The 27,740-nt window shown below is 45.9% G+C and overlaps 1 protein-coding gene across 1 annotated transcript in view; it reads left to right on the top strand.

Moving 5' to 3' along the window:
• Positions 1-27,396, top strand: part of hydin (HYDIN axonemal central pair apparatus protein) — a 73,975-nt gene extending 46,579 nt beyond the window's left edge. The window contains exons 25-85 of the mRNA XM_023972079.2: positions 336-624; positions 1,166-1,375; positions 1,658-1,795; positions 1,983-2,157; positions 2,248-2,375; positions 2,653-2,783; positions 2,884-3,020; positions 3,125-3,252; positions 3,439-3,633; positions 4,555-4,704; positions 5,245-5,484; positions 5,635-5,761; positions 6,270-6,422; positions 6,613-6,783; positions 6,870-7,043; positions 7,280-7,479; positions 7,570-7,689; positions 7,827-8,010; positions 8,113-8,254; positions 8,399-8,561; positions 8,987-9,202; positions 9,416-9,865; positions 9,988-10,197; positions 10,891-11,087; positions 11,164-11,346; positions 12,320-12,439; positions 12,547-12,706; positions 12,932-13,104; positions 13,271-13,469; positions 13,585-13,684; positions 13,842-13,941; positions 14,051-14,219; positions 14,317-14,558; positions 14,677-14,785; positions 14,938-15,142; positions 15,258-15,493; positions 15,595-15,746; positions 15,838-16,033; positions 16,133-16,241; positions 16,351-16,584; positions 16,691-17,052; positions 17,288-17,448; positions 17,556-17,650; positions 17,773-17,986; positions 18,104-18,325; positions 18,412-18,538; positions 18,707-18,872; positions 19,037-19,184; positions 19,336-19,546; positions 19,736-19,957; positions 20,061-20,230; positions 20,466-20,664; positions 20,758-20,916; positions 21,119-21,399; positions 24,226-24,445; positions 24,588-24,800; positions 25,037-25,200; positions 25,329-25,479; positions 25,673-25,903; positions 26,018-26,242; positions 26,484-27,396. Of these exons, the coding sequence (XP_023827847.2) occupies positions 336-624; positions 1,166-1,375; positions 1,658-1,795; positions 1,983-2,157; positions 2,248-2,375; positions 2,653-2,783; positions 2,884-3,020; positions 3,125-3,252; positions 3,439-3,633; positions 4,555-4,704; positions 5,245-5,484; positions 5,635-5,761; positions 6,270-6,422; positions 6,613-6,783; positions 6,870-7,043; positions 7,280-7,479; positions 7,570-7,689; positions 7,827-8,010; positions 8,113-8,254; positions 8,399-8,561; positions 8,987-9,202; positions 9,416-9,865; positions 9,988-10,197; positions 10,891-11,087; positions 11,164-11,346; positions 12,320-12,439; positions 12,547-12,706; positions 12,932-13,104; positions 13,271-13,469; positions 13,585-13,684; positions 13,842-13,941; positions 14,051-14,219; positions 14,317-14,558; positions 14,677-14,785; positions 14,938-15,142; positions 15,258-15,493; positions 15,595-15,746; positions 15,838-16,033; positions 16,133-16,241; positions 16,351-16,584; positions 16,691-17,052; positions 17,288-17,448; positions 17,556-17,650; positions 17,773-17,986; positions 18,104-18,325; positions 18,412-18,538; positions 18,707-18,872; positions 19,037-19,184; positions 19,336-19,546; positions 19,736-19,957; positions 20,061-20,230; positions 20,466-20,664; positions 20,758-20,916; positions 21,119-21,399; positions 24,226-24,445; positions 24,588-24,800; positions 25,037-25,200; positions 25,329-25,479; positions 25,673-25,903; positions 26,018-26,242; positions 26,484-26,993 (11,566 nt within the window). The 3' untranslated portion in view covers positions 26,994-27,396. The remainder of the gene's footprint in view (positions 1-335; positions 625-1,165; positions 1,376-1,657; positions 1,796-1,982; positions 2,158-2,247; positions 2,376-2,652; positions 2,784-2,883; positions 3,021-3,124; positions 3,253-3,438; positions 3,634-4,554; positions 4,705-5,244; positions 5,485-5,634; positions 5,762-6,269; positions 6,423-6,612; positions 6,784-6,869; positions 7,044-7,279; positions 7,480-7,569; positions 7,690-7,826; positions 8,011-8,112; positions 8,255-8,398; positions 8,562-8,986; positions 9,203-9,415; positions 9,866-9,987; positions 10,198-10,890; positions 11,088-11,163; positions 11,347-12,319; positions 12,440-12,546; positions 12,707-12,931; positions 13,105-13,270; positions 13,470-13,584; positions 13,685-13,841; positions 13,942-14,050; positions 14,220-14,316; positions 14,559-14,676; positions 14,786-14,937; positions 15,143-15,257; positions 15,494-15,594; positions 15,747-15,837; positions 16,034-16,132; positions 16,242-16,350; positions 16,585-16,690; positions 17,053-17,287; positions 17,449-17,555; positions 17,651-17,772; positions 17,987-18,103; positions 18,326-18,411; positions 18,539-18,706; positions 18,873-19,036; positions 19,185-19,335; positions 19,547-19,735; positions 19,958-20,060; positions 20,231-20,465; positions 20,665-20,757; positions 20,917-21,118; positions 21,400-24,225; positions 24,446-24,587; positions 24,801-25,036; positions 25,201-25,328; positions 25,480-25,672; positions 25,904-26,017; positions 26,243-26,483) is intronic.
• The last annotated feature ends 344 nt before the right edge of the window (positions 27,397-27,740 follow it).

The following is a 27,740-nucleotide window of genomic DNA, read 5'->3' as shown; positions in this document are numbered from 1 at the left end:
GCCAGTAATTAATGAGCATTCTGTAATTAATTAACCTCATGGATGTACCAAGCATGTAGCTACCGAGGAGGGGGGAGGGAGAGAGAGAGACGAGAGAGTGTTGTTGGGGGAAGATCAGGAAGCTTCTGAGAGGACTTACTGTGCTAGTATGAATTCCTTCACTGATTTATTTTATTGCTCATTTTAATAGACTAATTAAACTTTATTTTTTACTTCGTTAATGTGTCTGTTACTTGGATCCCTTACTTGATCCAATATTGAATATCCAGTGAGTTGTCTTTATTACAGTTCAATACTGTAGATATAACATAACACATTATATACTTATTCTTCAGGGAAATTGAGGTTCCCAAACTGTTCCTGGATGAGAAGGTGGAGGAAGAGAAGGGCGACCAAGAGAATGAGACTAAGGAGGGGAAGGGCTCTCCCAAAGATCCCCTGTCAGCTCCAGTCACCCTCACTCTCATCACAGAGGGGAGGCAGAGCCAGGGGCGAGGCAGCTACAACCCCAGCAGACAGGAGATCAACAGGACCTCACCAGCACATCGGCCAGCCAGTACTGATCAGAACACAGGCACAGCAAGCCGCACTACAAAGGACCACCCCAGTGTTGGAGTGGAGGAGGTACAGTACACACTATCAGGTGCCCAGCTGATAAGCTTTCCTCTCTGTTTTGGTGGGATGGAGTATTGGCCTTCCATGGTGACATCACCAGGTGGTAAATTAATTAATAGACCAATACGAAAGAGTTCCGAACCTCTCTGCCAATAACAGCTAGTTTTCAGTTTTCCCCTCCCCACTTTTCCCCTCCAGACCAGACAGTCCTAGCAGAATTCTTGTTTGAGAAATTGATCTTAGCTAAGAAGCTATTTTTGTTTATTTTTCACCATTTTAGTTGAAATCAATCACAGTAAGGTACTTAATTGTTACTCAGAAAMTATTTAATATTGAGATAAAATGGCTGCATTGGACCAACAGAGAACATTGTTGAATTGAATTATAGTATTGAATCAAAGTTTCTCACCTCTTATCAACTATTCCTTTGTGCATCCCCTACCCTCTCACTATTGTTCTATCCATATGCCCTTYCCTTTCTCTATCGGTCTATCATTGTTCTGACCTACTGTATACCTCCTTATATGTCTCCCCTCTCTCCTTGATGCAGGTGTTTGATATCCTACCTATATATGGGGTGCTGCAGCCAGGTGAAAGCCAGCTGGTGTCCTTCTCCTTTTACGGTCATGCTGACATCAGTGGTCAGGTTCTGGCTCTGTGTGAGGTCGAGGAGGGCCCCACGTATGAAATCACACTCAAAGGAGAGGCTTCACTAGTCACCTACAGCCTGAACAGAACAGAGATAGACTTTGGCCTTCAGGTATTTGTACTATGGTCACCCTGAGGCTGTGTTAGTTGAGTCCAGTTCACTTGTGAAGGATAGAGGTATCTCTGTTGGCTTTCTTTGCTTGTGTTTTTCATTCGTCCCTGTTTGGGTATGCAATGAATGCATTCAGGCAATTATCATTGATATTCAAACAAGGACTTATTGATTTTTTTATTTTTAAAGGAGTGAATCAGCAGAATCTTCTCCTTGCCGGCTCAGCATACATTGTTTGGATCCATTCCCGCTCTTCTTCTTCTTCTCTTCTTTCTCTTGCAGTTGTTTGACCATGTGGCCGAGGCAGAGATCACCCTGAGGAACACAGGGAAGGTGGGCTTTCAGTTCAGTGCTCTGTTGGGGGAGAAGGATGTGTGTGAGGACCCTCGGCCTGGACATCCCCTGGTCATCCCCAGAATGGTGAGACAGCCCACAGCACAGGGGATCCCTCCCTTTTACAGTCTGCTTTCTCTACCAATCCTTTAGTGTAACTACATACACCRTTTATGTAGTTACTTTCAAGGGATTTTGGCAGAGCCAGATGGACTTGTGGATACCATTTTTATGTATTTTATGTAACCTTTTGTTTGTCTCTCATTACTCAAAGGGTTACACCGAGGCGAATGCAGAGCAGAAGCTTTCAGTGTACTATCTCCCTGGGGTCCCTGAGGTCTTCCACAAGACTTTCCAGCTGCAGGTGGCTTTCTTTGAGCCAGAGAGCATCACTCTCAGAGGAGAGGGGATCTTCCCCAGGGTGTGCCTGGACCTACCCAGAGAGCTCAGTATGTGCCTTTGGTCATTGTGGAGGTCTATCTCGATACTCTTAAACTGTTTTGTTGCAGTGTGTAACTCGCTATTCTTGTATTGTGTAGATGATGAGAGGTATACTGCAGTGGTGAAGGAGGCCAAGGAGGCTCTGGAGGAGGACAGGAGGGATGTGGGCATCAGCCGGCCTGCTACTGGAAATGGCCTCCTGTCAGACAAGGACTACATCCCTACAGTCAGTACCTACTGTATCACAATCACTCAGCACTTTCACCTTGATTCATGTACAGTGCATTTGGAAAGTATTCAGACCCTTTTACTTTTTCCACATTTTGTTACATTACAGCCTTATTCGAAAATGTATTAAAATGTWTTTTTTTACATAGATCTCACCATTATGATTYTCTTCATAAGACGAAACAAAGCTAATGTGTTCAGTTTGTATGGCAGACATGATATCTGTGCTGTGTGGACAGATGTGTGTGAAAATTGATTTCTGTCTCTGTGTGCAGTATGATGCCCTGCTGCAGATGGAGGTAGAGAGGCTCTTGGTGAAACAGAATGCCATGGCTGTTGAGAACAGACAAGTGGACAATAGAGACACACCTGCGTCCACTAGCAAGTGGCGCAAGAAGCTTAGCAGGTAGGCTCTCATGCAAATGCACCATRTCTCCTCCATGGCTATGCATACTGTATATGTGACTCATTACTGAAAGTGGGATCTCATTGTGTCTCATGTTTAGATTCCTCCTACCGGAGTACACACTGGATTTTGGCTATGTGATCCATGGTAGTGTTCCTAACCACATAGTCAAAGTGACAAACACTGGACCCATGTCTGTGTCCTTCCGGGCTGACCGCCGCCCACTCACAGGCACGGGTAGGTTCTCCAGTATTCTTTAAAGTAGCTACATATGGAGCTGTGTGGCTGTTTGGGGAATATTATGGATCATTTTTAACAATAGATTCGTTTTTTTCCCCCAGGATTTGTTGTAGAGCTGGATAGAGTGAAGAATCTGCCCTATTGTGAGACTGAGACCTTTGAAGTGAAGTTTGACCCACGTGGAGCAAATCTGAATTTAGGGGAGATCAACACTGTCATGCCTATACAGGTACAGTAAGGAAACTGTATCTGTAGTTCTCTACTTCATTATATCCAATTTATTTTCTGAAGCTTCTTGAGTGTATTTGAAGTTTTATTGCTTTTCCACCACATTAAATATTTAGACCCATCTTTTCTAAGGTCAAACAGGCTGAATGTGCCATGGTGTCATTATGCTGTGTGTTGTGATTACCAGGTGGTTGGGGGCCCTGCAGTGCAGGTCCATCTGTGTGCCGTAGTCACCATGCCCTCCCTCACAGTCTCCACGGATACGCTGCAGTTTGACAGCATCCAGTGTGGGCTGTGTCAGGTAACCACCGTCCAGCTGTTCAACCCCGAGCCTGTCCCCTGTGAGTGGAGCATCGCAGAGGAGCAACGGCCCAGGAAGAAGGTACACTACCCAACTTATGCACCAGTATACTGTACTCTATTGCCTCCTGGTATTTTAGATACTTGTGCTTTTTAACCTTTTACTGCYGTGGGCTAAATCAGGGTCACACAGAGTGTTTCTTGGTAGTCTTAAAATCTACTTTGAAGCAAAAGTATACACCTCACACACATGGTTATGGACTTAGAAAAAGAAGACACAAGTACCATGTCAGATACAGAGTTGAAATGTGTTACATTTTGAGTTTGCATCCCAATATTACACTTTATATACATCACAGAAGACTGAAATGTAACAAAACCGTTTAAATAGAAACATCGGATTTTCAGCGTTGTATTTTATTAATATAACATATTCAAAACATTCCACCTATGAGGCCACTAGAGGGCGATTTGGTCATTTGACTGCAGGAAAAGCCAAACAGTAGGCAGCAACACTGTAGAGTAAAAAATAACACGACCTTCAAATAGAGTGTGTTTAACCTAAATTATGTGCTGTTACCGTTAACACAAATAGCTAATTAAGTGCATTTTTGTTCATTATCTCGTGTTTTATGATGGATTAAAGCTTTTAAAACGCGATATTAAGGGCATTAGCTGCAAGGATTTGGCTCATTTGTCTTCTTGTCTTGTGTCTTCAGAGGATAATTATAGACCCCAGGCCCCACACTGAGTCTACTGAGGGGCAGTCAAGCTCCTCTCATTCATATTTTGGGCTTTATCTTTACCAATAAGATGTCCTAGTATTACAGAGCATACCGACATCATGATACATATATTCCTCTTCAGTAATGAAGTTATCCATATAGTTATTCATTTGGGATTCTCTAATTAGTCTAGGGTATAGATATTGTATCTCTGTTATTTATGACCTGTTAATAATTGTTAAAAACTCAAGGAATATGTGTCTATGGCCTGTGTGTAGATTGACAAGCATATCCCTCTCCACCTGAGACGGAAGGCCAGATTGGAACAGTGTCCTCCTCCAGTGGTATTTGAAATGCTACCTTCAACAGGCGTGCTGTATCCTGGAGATAGAGTCAACGTCCAGGTCAAATTCAGCCCAGCCGAGGGGGTAAGGAAAACCAGGGGCCCATAACAGTTCAATATATTTAAGCTGTCATGACTACAAGGAACACTGTTCTCTCATAATGACAGAAACAGTTTGACCCTGTCTCTGTCTCTTGTCTGTTCTGTTAACACTGCATGTCCACATTTGCACAATATTTCCAGAGCTCATCTATCTCATGAATGATGGAGTCAGGTTGAGCTGGGAGACACAGATAAGAGACCAGACTCACAGAGGGTATTATCTCTCTCTGCTGCAGTATGGATCTCCTACATCAGATACACACACACCACACACACCCCAACGACAGGTCTGCTGCCTTAGAGTCTTGATGGTGTCTCGTGGAGATTAGCTGAACTAAACTAAAAGCTTGGTTAAGCCTCTACAGTACATGACTTGTTGGTCTAAGTAATGTTCTAGAGTCCAGGAGAGACACACAACAGGGAATACTGCTAGAGAGAGACTGTTGGCTGGGCTGCAGATGGTGTCTGGTTGCTTCCCTGGGATGTACTGTAACTGTCATCTCCGCTGTGTTGTTRGCCATAGAGGGCATACAGCCAGAGGCTGGTGGTGTCAGTGGCCCAAAGCACCCAGAGGATGTTGCTGCTGGCCCAGGGGCAGGGAGAGGAGCCCCAGCTGGAGTTCTCCTCCTCTGTGCTGGAGCTGGGACCCACCCTGCCATTCAGTGCTGGAGAGGAGGCTGAAGTGATCGTACGGAACCCCTGCCCCTTTCCCATTGAGTTCTACTCCCTGGAGTTTGACAAGAAATACCTGGAGGAAGATAAGGTGAAATCAATTGACTGCCTCTAATGGTGCACTCTGGAAGACATGGTTCTTTTAACTCTTTTAAGTTATCTCCTTTGTTCCGTTTCTGTTTTCTTACCTTTCAAGCACTAAGAAAGAATGTTTGGATTTAATCTCTCCCTCTCTCTTAAGATTCTGCGTATGATGAAGGGCTATGATGTCCAGAACGTCCTGCTGTTGCCCCCACGCGCCCCGGGAGAGTCACTACCTCCTGAGCTAATCGACTATTACAATGAACACAACTGTGAGGAGGAGGATGGTTACGATCTGATATACCACGACGTTTCTGTTTTCTTACCTTTCAAGCACTAAGAAAGAATGTTTGGATTTAATCTCTCCCTCTCTCTTAAGATTCTGCGTATGATGAAGGGCTATGATGTCCAGAACGTCCTGCTGTTGCCCCCACGCGCCCCGGGAGAGTCACTACCTCCTGAGCTAATCGACTATTACAATGAACACAACTGTGAGGAGGAGGATGGTAGGTCTGCTCTGCAGTGGAACCACACTCTCATTCTGCAACCAGACTGTTCAATTATCTCTTATCAGGATGGATAAGACATATCTACAAAATGGGAGCCTCTGCAGAGCAGTAGATTAATATTTACTGATGGCTTACTTATTTAGAGGTCATGTATAATCCATAGGGGTGAGCTCTGGGACTTACTGTGTAAAGGGCCTAGTTTGAGCTGCAGTATAAGCTTTGATTTGATCTGGGATCATCTGTAATGGAAGTTCTCACTGACGCAGAGCGTTGTCTGGTTCCCCAGAGTCCAAGGCTGGCTACCCTAAAGATGAGGAGGCATCTGAGGCAGGGGACAAGGGAGAGCAGGAGGAGGAGCTAGCCACCCCACCCTTTCCAGAACGACTCGTGGAGGAGGAGAAAGAGGCAGCTCCCTCCAAGGATGGGACTCCATGTGGAGGTACTGAACAAGACCAAATATATAACATTAACAACACTCAGAACAGTACAGATTACCTTGAAGAAACAGACAGAATAGCTGAACAGCTCTCACACTGCTCACAGTACACAACTTTGCCACAGGATACCACGGACACTATAATAGTTATAGAGATCAAAGACAGCAGGTATCATGTTGCATTCTGTCACAGACCTGATCAAAGACACAGTGGAAAGCAGGACTGCCAGTGTGGGGGACCTGGAGGTCAACCCAGTGTCCAGAGCTATTGCACGCCACATGGGCATTGACCTGTCACCTGAGGGCCAGGCTGCACGAAACCGCCGGGGCATCGCAATCATTGTGCATGGGGCTCCCCTCTCAGGTAAAGAGTGGCACATCCACCAAAAGATTTCAACACTTTCAACACTCAGTTTTCTCTTTCAACCATTTGCATTTATCTCTGTGCAGGTAAAACAGGCACAGCAGTGACTCTGGCCAAATACTATGGTGCAGCGTGTCTGAGCATTGATGCTGTAGTGCTGGAGGCACTGTCCTCAGGGATGACCTCTGCTGGCCTGCGGGCCCGAGAGCTATGTGCCAAGGCTGCTATAGAGCATGCTCAGAAGAGGGTGGAGGAGGCCGGTGAGTCTCAGCTTAATGGATAGGTATTTTTGGTGTGTCTCACTCTCTCAGCCAATGATAACTGTATCAAACAAATGGCCATTTATGGCATTAAAGCCTAACAGTAAACTATCTGTGGACGAACTAGGCTATATGCTGTGTTTGTAGTTTTCTAGCCTGTAGGTGTTAATGTCTGTGTGTGTGTGTGTGTGTGTGTGTGTGTGTGTGTGTGTGTGTGTGTGTGTGTGTGTGTACAGCCCAGGCTGTGGTGGAGGTGATGGGGCCTGCTGGTCAGGGTGCTGGTACTCTGAGTGTGGAGGCTGTAGCCAAACACACAGCTGAGGGCAGTCAAGTCATTGACCCCAAAGCTCCAGCCTCTTCCATCTCTACACGTAACAAGAACAGTGTTGTGGGAGGGAAGAGGATCGACGGATCACAGCCCACCGCCCCGTCAATGGTACTCTGATCATCACGATAGTGTGTATTACTATATCAAAGCTAGGACACAGTTTGTAATGCCTCTTATTAGTGCTTGCTTTCTGTGCAGGGTGGTGGTCCTATCCACCGGCAGCTCAGCATCAGTGTGAGCCAGGTGGGAGAGCTGGGCCTGATGAGCTGCCTGCTACCAGACCAACTGCTGGTGGACATCCTCTCAGAGAGACTGCAGGTGACATACAGTACTGAGAGACACAGAGCCTATATGGGCCTCCCAGTCTTTGGTCTGGGATGGACCCTCAATGAATCTCCTGTGTGATCCTCGAGAGTGTTGATGATGAATGGGATGTATGTGTTGTCCCCTGGCAGCTGAGTGACTGTCACCGGGGTGTTGTGATGGACGGGCTGGAGACGCTGTACAGCCTCTCCCCCAGCAGCACCCTACAGATCATCCTCAAGGCCTTCAACAACAGATCCTTCATCTACATGGTCAATCTCTCCAACAACTACTATGCCTTCAAGGCCAAGGAGAGGGCACAGAGAGAGGCAGAGGGTGAGGACAAGCTAGCCCAAAGGAGCTGGGAGCTGTGCTAAACTAAACAATAGTTTAAGGTAATTACTACAGTGACTGGTAATAACACTCCTTCCTTCACAGAGGTCTTACAGAGGGAGCACGCTGAGAAGGAGAAGCTGCGCTTGCAAGAAATGGATGAGGAGGAGTATGATGCCCTGCCAGAGGAGGAGAAAGAGCGCATCGACCTCAGACACCTTGTGGCACTGAGAGAACGAAAGCGCAGGTATTGGATGAAAAATGCTTATGCACATATTAGGTATAGCAATGTGTCTGACTTAGAGAGAATGGTTTAAACAGACTGGAATGTGAATAATTATGTATGTAATTGTAGAGTTTATGTTAATGTTAATGTATGTAAATMTGATAGGGAACAAGAGCGGGCAGAAAGGGAACAGGAAGAGAGGAGACAACAAGAGGAGCTAGAGAGAGTGAGAGAAGAAGAGGAGATGAAAAAGAAAAACAAGAAAGGCAAGAAGGAGCCTGCCAAGGACGACTCATCAGGGAAGAAGAGTCAGCTTGGAGGAAAACAGGTCAGTGTTTCGTCAGATCAGCCAACTGTGTCACACGGTATTATAGAAGCATTGGAACTGTAAATCTGTATATTCTCTATTATTTTGTGTGAATATTGGCTATAGTTGAAGCGTAATCTGCATTATCTGTGACTACATATTATAATTGTTATTTATTTTTATTATTGGAAATGTGAGGACTTTTTTCTGTTGTTAATGTTTGATTGTTGTTATGTTTTTTGTCTTTATCTTTGAGTTGGGGGGGTGGGGGGGAGGGGAGAAAATAGTATTTCTGTAATTGTTGATTGTCCTATTTAGAACTAATAAAAATGTCTTTAGAAAAAGCTGCATCACACGGTGCTCATTGCAGTGCATAGGAGAAGTGGTAGCATAATAAATGACATTTCTTAATGTGTTCCTCCCTTATTTCCACTTTACACTGACAGTCTGCAAGTGCCCTACGCTCAGAGACAAAACTGGACCAGCTGGTGAAAGATGGGAGAAAAATGTCCTCCTGTGCTGACGGCAAGGAGTATAAAGACTCTCCCACAGAGYGCACTAGGGAACCAGAGGAGGGATCCAAGAAGAAGAAGCCCAAAGAGGGCAAGGCAGGGGGTCAGGATGAGTCTCCATTACCAAGCGAGGACCCAGAGAGAGAGCTGGTAAGATACCCTCARAAATACCAAGTGAAGCATAAGAACGCACAGCCATTACGTGACAAACATCTTTTGAATATGAACTAGTTCCTCTCCTCCTTTTACGATTGTACCTCATATTGTTTAAACAATAGCTGACACCCAGATGAATAAAACATATTTAATAGCTGTTTAACTGGCCTGTAATTGAAACTCCTCTACTCCTTCTGTTCCCTGTAGTCTAGTGAGGGTGACCGCCTGCTGCTGTCTCGGTTCAGACTCTACGAGCAGAGCCAGCCCCAGCTTCTCCACATCCTACAGTTCTGGGACCGAGCCCAGGGTCAACTCCTCCAGCCCCTGTTCTCTGAAGACAACATCCAGGAGCCAGAGGAAGTAGTCCCTGAGAGACAGGCCCCCTCCGGCAAGAAGACCAAGAAAGAGCGGGAGAAGGAGAAGGTGGAGAAGGAGAAGGAGCGCTTGGAGAAGGAGAAGTTGAAGGCAGATGCCACAGATGTGAAGCTGGTGTCTCCAGCCCCTAGCCAGGCCCTTCTAGCAGTGGAGGGGTCTGAGGGAGGGGACAGGGAGGCTGCACCTGAGACTGTGCCCCACATCCTCCTTTCTGTTACTGGGAGGGACTATCTTAGTGGAATAGAGATCCTGAAGAGCAACAAACTGCCCCCTCTTGAAGAGGTACAGTAGATATTTATTTRCTTATTTATTGCAGTAATACTCTCCCTTAATTTTATATTTTATCCCTATGACGATCTTTGATAAAAAAGCTTTACATGATGTCCACTTACTCTGTCTCTCAGGTGTTGGATGGTTTAGGGCTGGGACCCAAGGGCCCTCCTATCCCCCCCCCCACTATCTTCTCTGTCATCCCCTACCCTAAGAAGAGGCCTGTGCCCAGTGCACAGCAGATCACTAGTTGCTTCACCTTCATGGTGCCCTCAGTTCCAGAGGATCCAACAGGGGAGAAGAAGGATGCAGACATGGAGGCTGAAGCTCAAGGCTCAGTCAAGGTATAATTGGTCCCCCATGGAAAATAGCATAACCTCACACATCAAACCACTATTGCCACCATATTCACTCGTTTATTTTTTTACTTCTTGCTCACTTTAAAAAACACCATTGATGATACAGTAATAACACTATGTCTAGAGCCGGGATGGACAACTGGCGGCCCAACTCAGTAGGGATCTCAACTTACTGTTGAGAGTTAGAATAGTAGAATAAATAAGGTGCAATTTTGAAATTTGGTTGTGCATCAGCAGTTGTTCTCTTATGTCAGTCACTTACAGTCACTCAATTTGCCCATGTCAGCTAACATTTTTTAGATTGGTAAGTTAGTCTAGCGGCCAGCTATCTAAACTTATTAATGGTTGAATTACCGCCCGGGGGGCCCCCATTGATTTTGTCAGTTACTCTCACTTAGATATCATATTAAAAACTGCAAACATTTCTCTCCACCCTATGGCAAAATGTGTAGAATTGCAAGAAATGTGTTATAAAATTGCTAAATCTTCTCTACGCCCCATGGAAAAATGTGTAGAATTGCAAGAAATTAACTCTAAAACTGCTTAAATGTTTTGCTCACAAAATTGCATGTGTGGGTATGGATGTGGGTACACAGACCTGCGAGCCACTGCAGCCTCTCTTGGTTTAATTAATGAAGCTATTCATCATAGTCGAGTCTAACTGAATGGGTCTTACAGGAAGAAGTGGTGACCCCTACCAAAGGACGGGGGAAGAAGGCAGACACAGGCAGAGAGAGTCAGAAAGACAAGAGACGCGCCCCAGCCAAAAAGGGGGCCAGGTCCAATGAGTCTCGCTCCCCTCCTCTCAACGCTGTGACTCCCTTATCTGACACTGAGCAGTGCCAACAGGAGTCCCAACAGGAGCGCAACCAGCGGTAAGATAATCTATACACTACATAAGAATATACACTAATGTGCATAAATGTGACTTAAATGTGTTGTTTTCTATAGGCTCACCACATTCCGCTGGAATGTCCCACCCAATGGAGAGGTGACGCTGAAGATCTGGTTCCACTCCCAATTGCCTGGCAAGTTTGACCAAACACTGAACTTTGAGTTGTTGGGTACAAAGAGACGGTACCAAATGTACTGTAGGGGCATCTGTGCATATCCATCCATCAGCAAAGATGTAAAGTGAGTATTGTTATTTGTTTCTAGAAGACATTTGTGAAATAGAACCAATTTCTATACTTAAAGATGCACTATGCAGAAGTTGCGCCATTTCCTGGTAGCTAAAATTCAAATAGTTAGCCTAATTTCAGTTTATGTGACAAAACAAGCAAGTATAGTATAGAMAATCATTGTACTATCTAAACCGATGTGAAATATATTTTCCATAAACAAAAAATATTGTATTTTCAGCTGTTTGAAGCTGGTGTATAAAACCGACAGTAAAAGACTAAAAAACAAAACTTAAGAATGGGGAGCATAGAATAGCACACATAGAAAAGATCTACCACTTCTTAGACTTGCTTTCAATTAGAATGAGAGATCTATAACACACATGTCTATGTGAATTTGGTCAGGTCACCCAAAAAGTTACATATTGCAGCTTTTCCAATGCAGCTGTTTTTATCTCAATAACAAAAAATGCCAGGGTAACAATTAAGTACCTTACTGTGATAGTTTTTAATTAAAATGGTCAAAAAGAAACAAAAATAGCTTAGCAAAGATCAATTTCTCACACAATAATTTTGCTAGGACTGTCTGGGAGTGGTCTGAGTGGGGAGGGGAAAATGGAAAACTAGCTGTTATTGGCAGAGAGGTTTGGAACTCTCTTTCTTATTGGTCTATTAGCTAATTTAGTGCCTGGTGATGTCACCAGACTCCAAAACTCCATCCCACCGAAACATGCTGAAATTTCAGGCTGTCTTTTCAAACAGCTCTTACACTAAAAGGGAATTATCATAGTTTTCACAATTTCACAGTATTATTCCAACCTCATAGTGTGGAAATATATATATAAAACACATGAAAATCACATTTTTGACTGCACTGGGCCTTTAACTGAATTTTGTCAGAGCTGTTCTAAGTTTTATTATAGATTTATATATTTTATTAGCACTGTAAATGATGTGTTGAGTGTGTGTAATTTGGTCTCTCCCAGGATGGTGTTTGCCCACAGTAAGAGGGTCCTTCAGGCTGATGAGGTTCTGCAGAAGACCTACATCATCCGCTCTGGCCTCTATGAGTTTGGTCCGCTGCTCTGTGGGAAGACCAGAGATAGGTAAGGGGATTATTTTCCACTACCCTACTCTGTGAGTTTATTCACTGTAACTCCATAGAGGACAACATGTGTGATGCATGCCTGTGTGTTACCTGTCTGTGCCATAGGTATAAAGAGAGGAAGTATCCAGAGAACATGGAAAGGCTGGTGATACACAACAACTCCCCACTGGATGCTGAGATTCACTTCTGCTTCCAGCATGACACCAAGGCTACCACCTACCTATTAGACCCTCCCAACATGACCCTCAAGCCCAACGAGAGACAAGTAGCCAATCAGAACTACTCATAACACAGTTGAATGTAGTCTGAGCTGTCAGAGTTGTGATACAAACATACCAGGAAGGTGTCATTGTCATTAATAATATCAATGAACAGTTTCACATCCATACATTTTTGATGTTATCAGTATACAACTGTAATAACCACATTTTGTTATGAAACTTTGTATGGTAATCACAGAGTACCACTTATCCATGTTGTGCCCTTGCAGGAGCTGACAGTGTGGGCGTACCCTACGAGCCCAGGGCAGATAGAGGACAGTGTGGTGTGCTGTATTAAAGAGAACCCAGAGCCAGCCATCTTCCGCTTCTCCTGTCGCGGGGTCCGGCCCGAGCTCGAGATCGAACGCAAGCAGCTGCATTTTGATAAGATTCTACTGCACAGGTCAGGGAATTAATTAATGCTGTAGTCCACATTGCACAGAACTACTGTAGTGCTTTTTAACGTGTCAGTTTCAAAGTAGAGGAATTCGTTTTTGTCATGGTAGTTTTCTGTTGATTTTACTTTCGCCACTATACTCCATTCTCCCTGTGCTGGTTGTGAATCTCAGGAAGGACACGAGGAATCTGTGCCTGCGTAACAACACGCTGCTGCCTGCAGCCTGGAGGCTGAGTGGGCTGGAGGTGCTGGGGGATGAGTTCAGTGTGTCTCAGGACCAGGGCATCATCCTGCCACACTCTGAGTTCTGCTTGCAGATGCATTTCAGAGCCATGAAGCCCATCAACCTGAAGAGAGCCATTCGCCTCGAGGTACAGTACTGGATGATAATTAATTTGATGATTGGTATCATCATGTTGCATTATTCCTGTTTATCTCATATTGTTGTGGTGTGACTTTCTGTCTGTGTGTTGCTGTGTGTGTTAGGTGTCCGATGTGGAGAACATCCTGGGTATTGTCCATACAGAGAACATACAGATCCTTGCTGAGGCCTATGACGTGGCTCTGGACATCACCTTCCCTAAAGGTCTTTACAGGAGTTCTCACAGACAGATACGCTTGTTTCTTTCACACATGCATCATTTTACCAGCTCCTTTTGATTTGGATGAATTCCTTTTCCTGTTTGTGAAAGGGAAATGAATGGTGTTTCCCTTGATCTACCGTACGTGTGTCTGTTTTTTAGGGGCTGACGGCGGTCTAGACTTTGGAACCATCAAAGTATCTGAGGAGGTCAAGCTTTCTGTGAACATGAAAAACAAGGGCAAATATGAGATAGCTTTCAAGTGAGTATCAATCAACATACACTATCCTAAAGCTAACTGTTAATCATGTAATTTTTTACCAAATTAAGCACATTATCCACCAGCCCTCCCTCTGCCTCCACTTTCCCAGGTTTATCCTGGAGGCCACAGACCCAGCCGTGCCAGACCTGAACCAGATCTTCACCATCACCCCACAGAAGGGCTCCCTCAACCCCAACGACCGGCCCACATGCGTCCAGTTTGTGTTCCGCCACAACAAGGAGGTGTCCATCCGAGAGCAACCAATTCTGCGCTGTCAAGTTAGTAGACTCAACCAATAAAACTCGAGTTTCAGTAGTATGCTGTTTCAGTTTCAGTATCCACTGGTGCCTTAAAGGTGTCTGCTTTTTCTCACAGGTGATTGAGCCAAATATTGCAGAGGGTGGAGAGACCATTGCCATCATTCCCATCAAAGTATCAGTCCAGTCCCTCTTCTCGAAATACAACATCATGCCCTCCAGTGACATTAACTTTGGCCCACTAGTCTACGGCTGCCGCAAGACACAAACCTTCACCATAGAGAACAAGGGAGACTTTGAGATCCGCTTCAACATCAGCAGGATGTGTAAAGATCTGCCACAGCCTGCCCAGAGGAGAGGGTATGATCACCACTATGAACTCTGACCTTATTGTATCTCACTCCTAATACTTCCTGTATTTTAGCTCTTTCTCTGTATAACCCAAAGTCATGGAATGCCTCTTTATGTCTCACTGCAGCATTGTGGGGAAGAGAACATCACGTGAGAACCACTCTGCTAAACCCCTCACTGGAAACAAAGTGCGGCGAGCTGAATCCATCCAGAAGGACATGGGCATGTCCACTCTGGTAAGAGTTCCTCCTAGTATTACAACACACATAAAAATTAGGGACTAACTTCAGCAGATATAAATGACCTTAATGAAGAGAAACATTTGAATATGTATCCATAATCCACCACTGCCCCATCCCCATGCCTCCCTCTCTTCCCCGGTGTGCAGGCCCGTTTCACCATGGGCGTGTTCTCATTGGTCCCTGGTTTTGGTATCCTGGCGCCGGGCGCTCACCAGGTGGTCACGGTAGACTGTGTGGCAGAGCAGGCAGGACGCTGGCAGGAGTGTCTGGCCCTGGACATCACCGACCGAGACCCCTCAGACAATCCAGGCGGTATCCCCTACCGGCTTGTGGCTGAAGTCTGCATGTCAGGTGTGTATATGAGTTAGCAATGGTTGAGAAGGAAATGTGATGTAACGTTACCCCTGGCCCTGAGCGCTTATGTTGAAATTGGGACTCACTTTCCAAATGTTTGTTTTTTCTACAGGGATTGCATACAAAGACATTGCCTCTATTTTTGAGGAGCACCGCATCTGCAAGACCAGCACCATGTTGTACTGTGAGCAGTTCCGTGATTCCATGGGCATCTATATCCAGGATGAGAACAAATTTGTTTTCAATAATGTTCTGGTGGGTCGTCCCGCCAAAGCCCGCTTCCGCCTCACCAACAACGGCAAGGTGCCCTGCGAGCTGAGCCTCGCAGTTAAACCTGTCCTTACGAAGGTATGGGTGGTTTTCTGATGAACATGTTTATGAAACAGAGATTGATTGTGTTTGTAGGCTGTAAGGCAGCAGGGCGAGCAGTGACTGTTTGTCTGTTACAGATATCAGTGCGTAGCACGGAGGTGTTTGAGTTGACGCCTGGCAGGCTTTCTATACCCAGTCACTCTCATGCCTTTGCCATCATCACATTCGCCCCTCAGACCATGCAGACCTACCATGCTGTGTTTGAGGCCACCCTGGAGGGAGCTACCAGGTACATACCTCAGTTTGCGTGTGTGTGTGTGTGCATACCTGTGTGTGTGGGTAAAGTTTTCTCTCATCATTCACTCTCCTGTACTTCCTAGTCTGCAACCCATGGCCAAGTCCAAGGTGTTGGTGTTTGATCTGATGGGTGATGGCAATCTGCCCAGTGTGACTATTCTGAGACCAGTCCTGAGGACCAGCCGTGGACACCCTCTGCTGCAGTTCAAACGGCTGCTGGTGGGCCGGGCCCAGACCCTGCCCCTGGTCCTGAAGAATGATGTCAATGTACCTGCTCAGGTGAGAACATCCTCTGTTTATATTACGTTTTCATTGAAATAGTTGTGATTAAATGGAACAGTGCTGTTTATACATTGGCATTATTTGACTGCTTTGCAGATTCACATTGATCTTCTGGATAAGATGGGGGTGTTCACTTTGGGAGCTGCTCCCAACACCATCTGCAGCAACATCTCCTCATCACAGATAGATGCAGAGGTCGGGACAGGTTGGTACAGTATACAACTGGTCCATGAGAAAACCAGCAGAGACACTGTATAGTAATACGATTGTTTCAACTGTAAAGTTCATCCTATCCATCTTTCCTCTCCCCTTAGAGAGACAGATGGCGCACACTGCCTCCTTGGTGCTGTTAGGCGGTCAGCAGGCAGAGTTTGAGGTGGTTTTTAGTCCCGTGGTGGCTCAGAGCTTCGAGGCCAACATGCGCCTCCTAGTGGTGGACAACCAGTATGAGGAGACAGTGGTGCGGCTGCTGGGGGAGGGCTACCATGACGTCATCTCCCTGGACAACATCAACAGCAAGGCTCAGCAAAAGGAGTACTCACCAGATGGTAAGGCCTCAAAGCTTTGTAGAATGATACAGCAAATGTGTGCATGTTTTCCACTACTTCAGGCCCTTAGTTGAATATGTGTCCCTCCCTTGTATTTTGTCCCCAGGTAAGGGGGACCTGCTGTTCTTTGGAGACTGTGAGGTGTCCCGGCCCTACCAGGAGACCTTCACCATGACCAACCTGAGCAGCAATAACGTGCTGAGGTTCGAGTGGCCCGCCGACGGCCCCCAGGTCTCCTTCTCCCCCCAGGTGGGCCACCTCCATGCAGGCTGTGCCAAGGAGGTGACCGTGACCTTCTGCTCAGAGCAGCCCGTAGTGCTGATTGCCCAGCCTATGAAGTGTAAGCTGTGCAGGGTGGTGTTCCAGCAGCCAGTGGACCAGGTGCCAGACTGGGACGACCGCCTCAGGACCGTCAAGTGGGTCGACTCTGGAAAACAAGTGGGCAGTCAACAGCCTACAAAGAAGAAGGTGAAGTCACCTAAAGATCTGTGACTGACCGCCCAGTCATAAAGCAGCTGGGATAAAGCAGAATCTTTCATGATCTTTTTTTAATTTATAAAATGGAAACACATTTTATTTATCCAGAAGCTTTACTTGCACTGTATTTATGTGTATAATGACCCATGAAGGAATGAGAGGCAATTCAATTTAAACACTGATAGAGAGCTCAATATTAAGTTGAGTGTGTCCTGTCTGTCCCCAGGTGATTGAGACAGACCCAGAGCCAGTCCATTCTGTAGTAGAGAAGTCATTCAGGGAGACGGAGCTGCGCATCAGTGCTGTGTGTGATTATGCTAAGTTCACCTGCAACGCAGAGACCATCCGCTTCAAGGACACACTGCTCTATCAAACCAGAATGTTCCAGTAAGTTAATGTCTATTTGGGTTTCTGTGCCTTTCATATGTAAGTCTGAAATAAAAAATTATGTAATTTTAGTTCCTCTAATCGTCATCATGTCCCATGGTGTGCAGGCTCCAGATGGTGAACAAAGGCAGTGTGAAGCTGGAGTACTCATGGCAGGTCCTAATGGACAGATATGGAAAAGGTGTCAACTTTGATCATGGAGGTAACTTTCAGACACTGCCTTCTGGTTTTTAGGGAAAATGTAAAAATATGCTATCAATATACTGTATGTACTGTATATCAGCAGACCTTGTAACTGACATGATCTGTGCTCTATATTTCCAGACGTTAGCCCTCGCTCCTGTCAGAGCAGTAGATTAGGGGTGAGACCTGCCAGCTCTTTAGAGAGCGTGTCATGCCTGATGCTGGGTGACCCAGACCTGCCACCCTTCTCCGTGGAGCCCAGTGTGGGTATCATCAGCCCTGGAGCCACCCAGACCTTCAGGATCAAGTTCTCCCCCTTGGAGGTAGCAGAGTGTGAAGCCAGGCTGGTCTGCAGGTCAGGATTAGGAACATTAGACACACACTTACAAATCAAGGCGGAGTGAATCTTTGATGTGTGCTTTCGCACTTCCATCATCTCAAATATTGTATTTATGTGTGTGTTTTATGACAGCATCCCCAACCTGAAAGACGAGCAGAGCCCCACCATGGTGGTGTGTGGTCGCAGTTTACTGCCCTACTGCCACTTCCACCTGGAGGACTCAGACTACATCAGTGGAAACAGACGTAACCCAGAACTGCGTGGTCCTCATGGGGCCCTGCCCAGGGCCCCCCTGGACCCCAACACCAGGGTCATAGAGTTCAGATCTGTGGGCATTGGCTCCTCCATCCTTAGGTGGGTTGTAGCTTGATCACTCATGCCATAAACATGTTCACTACTTTTGAATAGTATATTTCATTGTATCTTTTTTCCCCATACAGGCAGTTCAGCATTGTTAACCCCACCAACAAGCCTTACTCCTTTATCTGGAGATGTGAGGATGCAGGTGCCTCCCCTTTCCAATGTCTCACACCAAATAACTCCATTCAGCCTGGGAAGAAAGTAGAGGTATGGCTTGTGTATATTGTGCTTCACTTTAAGGTCCTTGATCACTGATAAAATGTCAGCTACTCTTACTGCTTTTAGTGCAGCTCCAGCGAACCCTGCTCTCTGCTGTTTTACTAGTTTACTGTGAGAAAATGTCAGCTGTAAAATCTCTAATTCTTCCCGCTGCAGGTATCTTTTGAGTTCCAGGCCCAGGAGCCAGATACAGTGGAGTCATTCTGGACCTTCCTGATCCCAGATCAGAACCTGTCTGTGCCCTTCCTGCTGGTTGGAACAGCTAGTGAGCCTGTTGTCTACATGGACCATGCCCATCTTAACCTGGGAAACCTGCTAGTGGGTAAGTGCAATACAGCAACTAAGGTAGAAAATACCCACTGCACTAGAATCACTATCATATGAGATAATTCTTAATAACATTATCCRAAACACAACATCAGTCCTATATATATAACCTGTGAACATTTGTTGTGACAACATGTCTCTGTGAATATGTCTCTGTAGGACACAAGGCTCACCAAACAGTGTATCTGCTGAATGGAGAGAATCAGCCCTTTCAGTTCTTCATTAAGGAAACGTCCCGTTACTCAGAGGCCTTCCTGGACAGCCTGCAGCTGGAGCCCATGGAGGGGGTGGTGCCACCTAAAGACAGGTGTGTAACTCAACTTCACCGGTGATACACCTGAATCTAATTTAATAGAATGGTGTATCAGCCCAAGAGGGACTGTCTGTAGTTATAGTTACTGTATTGTCAGAGTGATACCCTTGACACAAAACATCCTCTCTCTCCTGGTGTCTTGCAGGTTCCCTGTGCTTGTTTCTTTCACCCCGACACAAGATGGAGTGGTGACCTTTAACCTGCTGGTCCAGGTGAAGGGGAAGGTCCAGCCCCTCAATATGAACGTCAAGGCAGAGGGTTACAGCATGAATGCCTGTGTGCAGTGTGAGAGCACCGAGGGAGGCGTCACCGATCTGTCTCCAGGCAACTCTTATCATCAGGTGGACTTCAAACAAGTGAGAAATGTCCACTTCAAAGCTTAAGACAGACAGAAAGGCTATTTATACACCAAAATCCCCTTAAACCTTTGTTGTGTGAAGTACAAAAATCATGCAAATTCAGAGGTACTTTTTCTCTCCTTTGCCCTGTTTGAATTTTTATAATGACATTTTGTTCTCTTCCTTTTGCTTTTTGTCCTTGTTCAGGTGGAGCTCAGTGATACGACATTGTGTACCTTCTTAGTGTCCAACCTGGGAAAGTTCAGTCTGGATGTTCAGTATGAGTTATGGGGCTCGGCGGAGATGCAGCGCCACCTAAAGGTGGAGACAGACAAGGGGAGTGTTGAGGTGGGCAGACAAAGCCGCTGTACTGTCACATTCTTCCCCCTGCAGAAGTGTGTGCTCAAAGACGTGGGCCTCAACATCAAGGTGAGCATCTCATCTTAGCATCATTGCTCTTCCTTTTCATCCTTATATCTACTGTGTATATGATTCCAATCTATGAATCATACCATCTCTCACTTCTCTTCAGATTAAGAACGGGCCTGTGTTCAGCTGCTCCATCCTGGGTTCAGCGGTTGCTCCTGGCCTGGATTTCTCCTTCTTGAAACACAACTTTGGAATGAGCTTTATCTACTGTGCAGGGATGGTGCCAGCCACACATACACTGATCATAAGCAACAAGGGAGAGAGAGGGATCAGGTACCAGCTGACAGGTTGTCTGGCACTTTGCCTGTGTTTGAGCGACAACTTCTAAACTTAAACAAAACAGCATATATCCATTGTCAGGCTCGCTGTCAGACCATTTAATTTCCTCTCAAACTACCAAATGAAATGTAATGAAAAAGGCCTCACTGCACTGACAGGGAAAGGCATACTTTATTTATCAGTGTTTCTCATTGAGGGAGCTGCCATAGCAGGTTATTGTCCTCTCCAGTCTAGATTGTCAGTTCTCCAACACCCCATTCCTGGAGGTGGGCTTCCAGCCAGAGGTGCTGCCCCCTGGTGGGTCCATGGAAGTGCCCATCACCTTTTACCCACGGGAGGCCATGCGCTACCATGAGAGAGTGGTCTTCGAGATCAATGACTGTGCCAAGCAGATGGTCGAGATCCTAGGTCAAGGCATTGAGATGAAGGTGAGGAGTGCGTGTGTGGGAGCTTGCGTGTGTGTGTGTTTATGCTTGTGTGTGTCTTTATGCATACCTCCCCTGTGAACTTCCTGCTATCAGGTTGACTTTGAAGACCCCAGACACAAGCTGGTGAATCTAGGGGCTCTGCAGATTGGTCAGAAGATCAGGAGGGTGATTCCCCTGGTGAACAACAGCCAATCCTCTCTAACCTTCTCCCTGCTACTCAGCTCTACTGTACACACTCTGCTGGACTCCAGGGTACGCCTCACAGCCACCTCCACACCACTGACACTATTCCCTCTCACAGACACACAAGTAGTACAGTTGCTAGATTAATGTATATTTTGCTCAGAATGAATCTATAAAGAGAACACAGTTGAGCCAAAAAGAGTGTTCCTTTTCATGGGGTTGTCATTCTAGATGTGAGTGTGATGAGACGTGTTCCTCTCCTGTACCATAGGTGCTGTCAGTGAACCCGCCAGGTGAGGTGACCCTGAAGCCGTTTGGGGGCCGCTGTCTGGTGGAGGTGCTGTTCTCTCCCAGGCAGCGCATGGCTCCCTTCACGTCAGAGCTGCAGTTTGAGTGTCTGGGCACGGTTCGCCCCCTGCTGGTACTGAAGGGCTGCTGTCAGGGAGTGGAGGTCAAGCTGGACCAGGACTACCTGCCCTTTGGAGCTGTCGCTCAGCGCTGCAAGGTCACAAGACGCATCATCATGCAGAACTCTGGAGACATCGGAGCCAGGTAGGTACTCTGACACTAATGCTGAGTGATTAGTGCTTTTTGAGGTCCATTCGGTTTCGATTCAATTATTAAGAAACAATCACGGTTTAATTTGTTTAGTTTTGCACTATGCATTATGTGGGTTGAATGCTGTAACAACACAGCATAAAAAAATGTGTCCCATGATCATAGTGACTGCCCATTACTGCTTATCACTTAATAACCATCATTTATTCACATTACTTTACTTTAATAAAATATTTCAGTTGTTGTGTATATTACATTTGTTTTATTTGATGACTTTATTATTTCATTCTAAGTCATCTTATCTCTAGAGCTTCTGCCTATGCTGTCTGACATCACTATTTTAGCAGTTCTTCTAAGTAAATAAAACAGGAAGAACACCTGCTGTTTCCATGACATAGACTGACCAGGTGAAGCCAGGTGAATGCTATGATCCCTTATTGATGTCACTTGTTAAATCCACTTCAATCAGTGTAAATGAAGGGGAGGAGACAGGTTAAAGAAGGATTTTGAAGCCTTGAGACAATTGAGACATGGWTTGCGTATATTTATTTATTTTATTTTTATTTAACCTTTATTTAACTAGGCAAGTCAGTTAAGAACAAATTATTATATACAATGACGGCCTACCCTGGCCAAACCCTAAGGACGCTGGGCCAATTGTGCGCCGCCCTATGGGACTCCCAATCACGGCCAGTTGTGATACAGCCTGGAATCAAACCAGGGTCTGGTGTGACGCCTCTAGCACTGAGATGCAGTGCCTTAGACTGCTGCGCCACTCGGGAGCAAATATATGTGCCATTCAGAGGGTTGAACGGGCAAGACAAAATATTTAAGTACCTTTAAATTGGGTATGGTAGTAGGTGCTAGCCACACCAGTTTGTGTCAAGAACTGCAACGCTGCTGGTTTTTCACGCACAACATGGGCCAGCATCCCTGTGGAATGCTTTCGACACCTTGTAGAGTCCATGCCCTGACGAGGGCAAAAGGGAGAATGCAACTCAATATTAAGAATATGTTACTAATGGTATACTCAGTGTATATGACTGCTGAATACCAACTATCAATCACAGATCATGTATTTTCAGGTAGAGATACTTTTGTATATATAGTGTATGTGCACACCCCTTTAAACGAGTGAATTTGGCTATTTTAGGCCACACCCGTTTCTGACAGGTGTATAAAATCGAGCACACAGACATGCAATCTCCATAGACAAACATTGGCAGTAGAATGGCCTTACTGAAGAGCTCAATGACTTTCAACGTGGCACCGTCATAGGATGCCACCTTTCAAACAAGTCAGTTCGTCAAATTTCTGCCCTGCTAGAGCTGCCCCGGTCAACTTTAAGGGCTGTTATTGTGAAGTGGAAACATCTAGAAGCAACAACAGCTCAGCCGCAAAGTAGTAGGCCACACAAGCTCACAGAACCAGACCAGCGAGTGCTGAAGTGCGTAGTGCGTAAAATTAGTCTGTCCTCAGTTGCAACACTCCCTACCGATTTCCAAGCTGCCTCTGAAAACAACGTCAGCACAAGAACTGTTCTTCGGGAGCTTCATGAAATGGGTTTCCATGGCCGAGCTGCCGCACACAAGCCTAAGATGACCATATGCAATGCCAAGCGTCGGATGGAATTGTGTAAAGCTCGCCGCCATTGGACTCTGGAGCAGTGGAAACTCGTTCTCTGGAGTGATGAATCAGGAACTGCACAGAGCCCTGACCTCAACCCCATCGAACACCTTTGGGATGAATTGAAACGCCGACTGCGAGCCAGGCCTAATCTCCCAACATCGGTCCCCGATCTCACTTATGCTCTTGTGCTGCTGGAAGCAAGTCCCAGCAGCAATGTTCCAACATCTAGTGGAAAGCCTTCCCAGAGGAGTGGAGTCTGTTATAGCAGCAAACTGGTGACCAACTCCATATTAATGCCCATGATTTTGGAATGAGATGTTCGACGAGCAGGTGTCCACATACRTTTGGTCATGTAGTGTACCTTGCGAGGCAACTGCTCTCTATCCCTCTCGAGCGCACGTTTTTCTCTCTTCTCTCCATCTCTGGGCCCACACAGACCGGACAAGTAGGCACGTAATGGATTATTGTCACGTCCTGACCTTAGTTCCGTTTTTGTGTCTCTATTTTAGTTTGGTCAGGGCGTGAGTTAGGGTGGGCAGTCTATTTTCTTTTTTCTAGGTTGTTGTTTTTCTATGTGTTTGGCCTGGTGTGGTTCCCAATCAGAGGCAGCTGTTTATTGTTGTCTCTGATTGGGAGCCATATTTAGGTAGCCTGTTTTCCATTGTGTGTTGTGGGTGATTGTTTCCTGTGTTAGTACCATACGGGACTGTTTTGGTTGGTTGGTTGGTTGGTTGGTTATTTTGTTCTGTTGAGTTATTTAATATCTCATTATGGACACTTACCACGCTACACATTGGTCCGATCCTTGCTACTCCTCCTCAGACGAAGAGGAAATCCGTTACAATTATGTAGTTAATTACCACGTTTTCTGCACTAAACAATGTAGAATATTGGCCTGTTTGAAACTTCAACCGCATATTACATCACACAGTTCGGGCTTGATCTGATTTCTCTAGAGAAACTGCACATTGAGCTCAGAAACCCCCGAAATAAATGGAATTCAAATAATTGAACCGATGTCAGTCAATGATAAAGTTGAATACTTTATTAGATACTGTATGCTCTCCTATTATTGATGGTCATAAAAATGTAAAGTATGCTATGTTACAGCTACATACTTATACAATAGGTAATAATGGCCATTATCTAGCATCTGTTGTATTGATGTATCCATCCTTGTGACTGTGTCAGGTTCCAGTGGGAAATGAAGAGGTTTGGCAGAGACTTCTCCATCACCCCTGTAGAGGGCTACATCTGCCCCGGCATGGAGGTGCCTTTTGATGTGACCTTTTCCCCTGTGGAGCTGAGCCATGAGCTGAGATATGATGACCTACCCTGCTCTATAGAAGGAGCCAAGCCCATCAAACTCACCCTGGCAGGCTCCTGTATCCTACCCCCGGTCACCAAAGAGGTAAGGCTGCTTGGAGATCTCTTTAATACAACGCATGTCCACAATATAAACCCAAAACCTGCATAGAAAATGAGACCTGCGTTTATTAATGATTGTTCCCTATCGCTTGTTCCCCTTTCTCTACCCCTCTCATTCTTCACAGGTGTTGCATTTTGTGTGTCAGGTGCGCTGTCAGCACATCCAGTCACTGACCCTGTCCAACCGCACCAACCAGCGCTGGACTCTGAAGCCTGTGATGGAGGGGGAGCACTGGAGTGGCCCTCCCTCCTTCATCATTGAGCCTTACCAGCAGAACAAGGCCTACGAGATCACATACAAACCCATGGTCACGACCGCCGATGGCAAGAAGCACCTGGTGAGACACTTTCACTGCAGCGCTTTCTTGGCTCTAGAACAGACTGGGCATATTTGTAGTGTGAAGAGCCTTGAATAGGATGACAAATTATTATTGTTGCCGACAATTAACATATTTTGGTTTTAGTCAAATAATATGTTCATATGATACAGCATATTATAGCATTATGTACTATAGATGCATCCTGTGATTTGTCTCTGTTGCTTGACCCTACTGTCCTCCTCTCCCTCTTCCAGGGCTCTGTATTCTTCTCCTTTCCAGATGGGACAGGCATGCTCTACACTCTGCATGGCACTGCTGAGGCCCCCAAGGCTGTAGCCACCATCACCCACGAGATGCCCTCCAAGACCCAGTACACTGAGATGGTTCCCGTCCAGAACTGGCTCTCCAAACCTCAGAGGTACCACCATACTACTACTTTAGCAGGACGTCTATCAGCAGCTTACTGATTCTACCACTGTCACACTACACTCCTAATACGTTGCCACAATTTTGTTAGCTGCCTGTGTTAAGCTGTTCTGTGTGCAGGTTCCGTGCTGTAGTGGAGATCATGAAGCCAGAGAGGCCAGACAGCAGTGTGTCGCTGAAGGGGCTGGACTATCTGGATGTACCAGCTCTGGCCAAGAGGGACTACAAGGTCTCCTTCTTCACCTACAAGGAGGGCCAGTACAACGCCAAGGTGAGTGGAGATCTACATTATAAATGCATACAGGAGAATAATATCTATCTTCAGGTATGTTTAGATTGCAAAACCCAGATCATTACTCTACCCTGCTACCTACACATTGTGAAGAATGCCAAAGGCAGCTGTTTTCCAAGTTGACTTTGTATTTAACCATGTGTCCTGTCCTCCTCTACTCCCTGCCCTCCAGGTGACATTCCGTAATGAGTCTACAGGGGAGTACCTGTTCTACTACCTGAACTTCAAGGCCACAGCGCCGGGTGTCATCAGCACCATAGAAATGGTGACTCCGGTGCGCCAGACAGCCTCTGCCTCTGTCAGGGTGGAGAACCCCCTCCCCATTAGCCTGTTCTTCAGTGCTGAGTGCCGCAGCCCAGAGGTCAGTGTGCCTCCACAGCTCTCTACGCCTGCACTCTCCAAGGTGGGTCTACATGCACCTGACTTCTTCTATTATCTTGACTATGATTGCTTTTCCTTAGCGTATCAAACCAATGCATGATTGTTCCATTTTTGTTTGGTTTTATTTAAATCGCAGGCCACTCTTTCATTTGAGTACCAGCCGCTGCGTGCGGGCGAGTCCACTGCTCGTCTCATTCTTCATAATGGAGAGTTGGGCTACTTCCACTATGAGCTGTTGCTGAAAGCCCTGCCAGCGTCGCATGAGAAACCGCTCTACTTCCGTGCTCCGCTGGGCAGCGGACACTCCGTCTCTGCCAAGTTTACCAACTACTCCCGCGTCAAGGCAGAGTATGCCTGCAAGGTACTGGATCCACCTGCAATCATTTACCCACACAGCCAGGCACACAGCTCATGCTTGATGACCACTGTTACCTGGAAACCTGTTGTCTTACTGCCTTTCTCTACAAATTGTACTTTTTATAGAATATCTTGTAGACGTTGGACAATACAAGCTATAGCATTTCCATTATAGATTTAATTCATTATCTTGGGGAATGCATGATCATAAAATTATGTCTCTGATGATATGATGTCTCTCTTAGACGGACAGTCCTGACTTCATTGTGGAGAAGAACATTAACGCTGCAGCTGGCTACCAGGCGGGCACAGACATCAGCCTGGAGGTTTACTTTGAGCCCTGTCAGTTGGGAGAGATCCGTGGCATGCTCACCCTCTCCTCAGGGTTTGGTGGAGAATACATGTTCCCTCTCTTTGGGTGCTGCACCCCTCCCAAAGCCCAGGGCCCCTTCACCATCCGCGCCGGATCCAGCGTGTCCATCCCCTTTAAGAATGTGTTTGTCCAGACCACAGCCTTCTCCTTCCAGGTGGACAGCCCATCCTTCACTGTGAAGGGCGTGGAGACCATCCGGTCCAAGAAGACCCATAACATTCTTGTTATGTTCGAGGGGCCTCCCCCTGGCTCCCGAGGGCCCTGCAGTGGTAAGCTGACCATCTCCAGCCCGCGCTCCGAGGGCCACGGCCAGAGCATCTCCTGGGTCTTCTACCTGAAGGGCTACTGCCCTGAGCTGGCCCAGAGGGACAAGACCTCTTAGAGGAGGGTGAACCTCTTCTATACAGTATAGAACAGTTCAATGCACATTATGGTTGATACTACAATATGTTTACTCCACACTGATATAGTTTTAAGCAAATGTCAAGCTAATAAATGTCATATAGATGGGTGTTTTTCTTCTGTTGCACTTACATTTATACTTTTAGCACGGAATTGTATTTGTTGAATGTGTTTTAAATCAGTAGGCTACAGTAATCACATTTAGTTATTGATTTTACAAATAATAATGTGCTGTTGTCCTATTTATAAAGCCTTAGGAGATTTATACATTGTGAGACTAAATAATAAATATATTTATAGCAGAAATGGTCTATCGTATCAGCTCTGTTGGGTGTTATCTCTTCTAGATCATGTCCCTCTCAGCCACTAGGGAGAGCACTTACTCCTCCAAATAGCAACCATTATGTGTCAGCACCAGTGACTTCCTACATTCATTTGTGGGAACAGGATGGGTGTTCAAGATGCATGAAATATAAAAAGCGTTTCAATTTGCATAAACAGCAGTTGAATAGTTGTGTCAGAATGAGAGAGAGTGAGTGTGTGTTTGTGTGTGTGAGAGAGAGCATGCAGTTAGCAAGCAGGAGGAGTGCCTGTGTTTTGGGACAGATAACTATTGCAATTTTCCCTCATTCTCTCAATCAATGAGTTGTTAAATTCTTTCATATTTAAATATTGCGCCGGGGTTTGAAGTCTCCTGGCAGAGCTTTTAATCTGGTGAGTAGGAGAG

Source organism: Salvelinus sp. IW2-2015, linkage group LG26 (genome assembly GCF_002910315.2).
Source record: "Salvelinus sp. IW2-2015 linkage group LG26, ASM291031v2, whole genome shotgun sequence".
NCBI classification, from domain to species: Eukaryota; Metazoa; Chordata; class Actinopteri; order Salmoniformes; family Salmonidae; genus Salvelinus; species Salvelinus sp. IW2-2015.
This window is presented reverse-complemented; position numbering and strand designations above follow the sequence as displayed.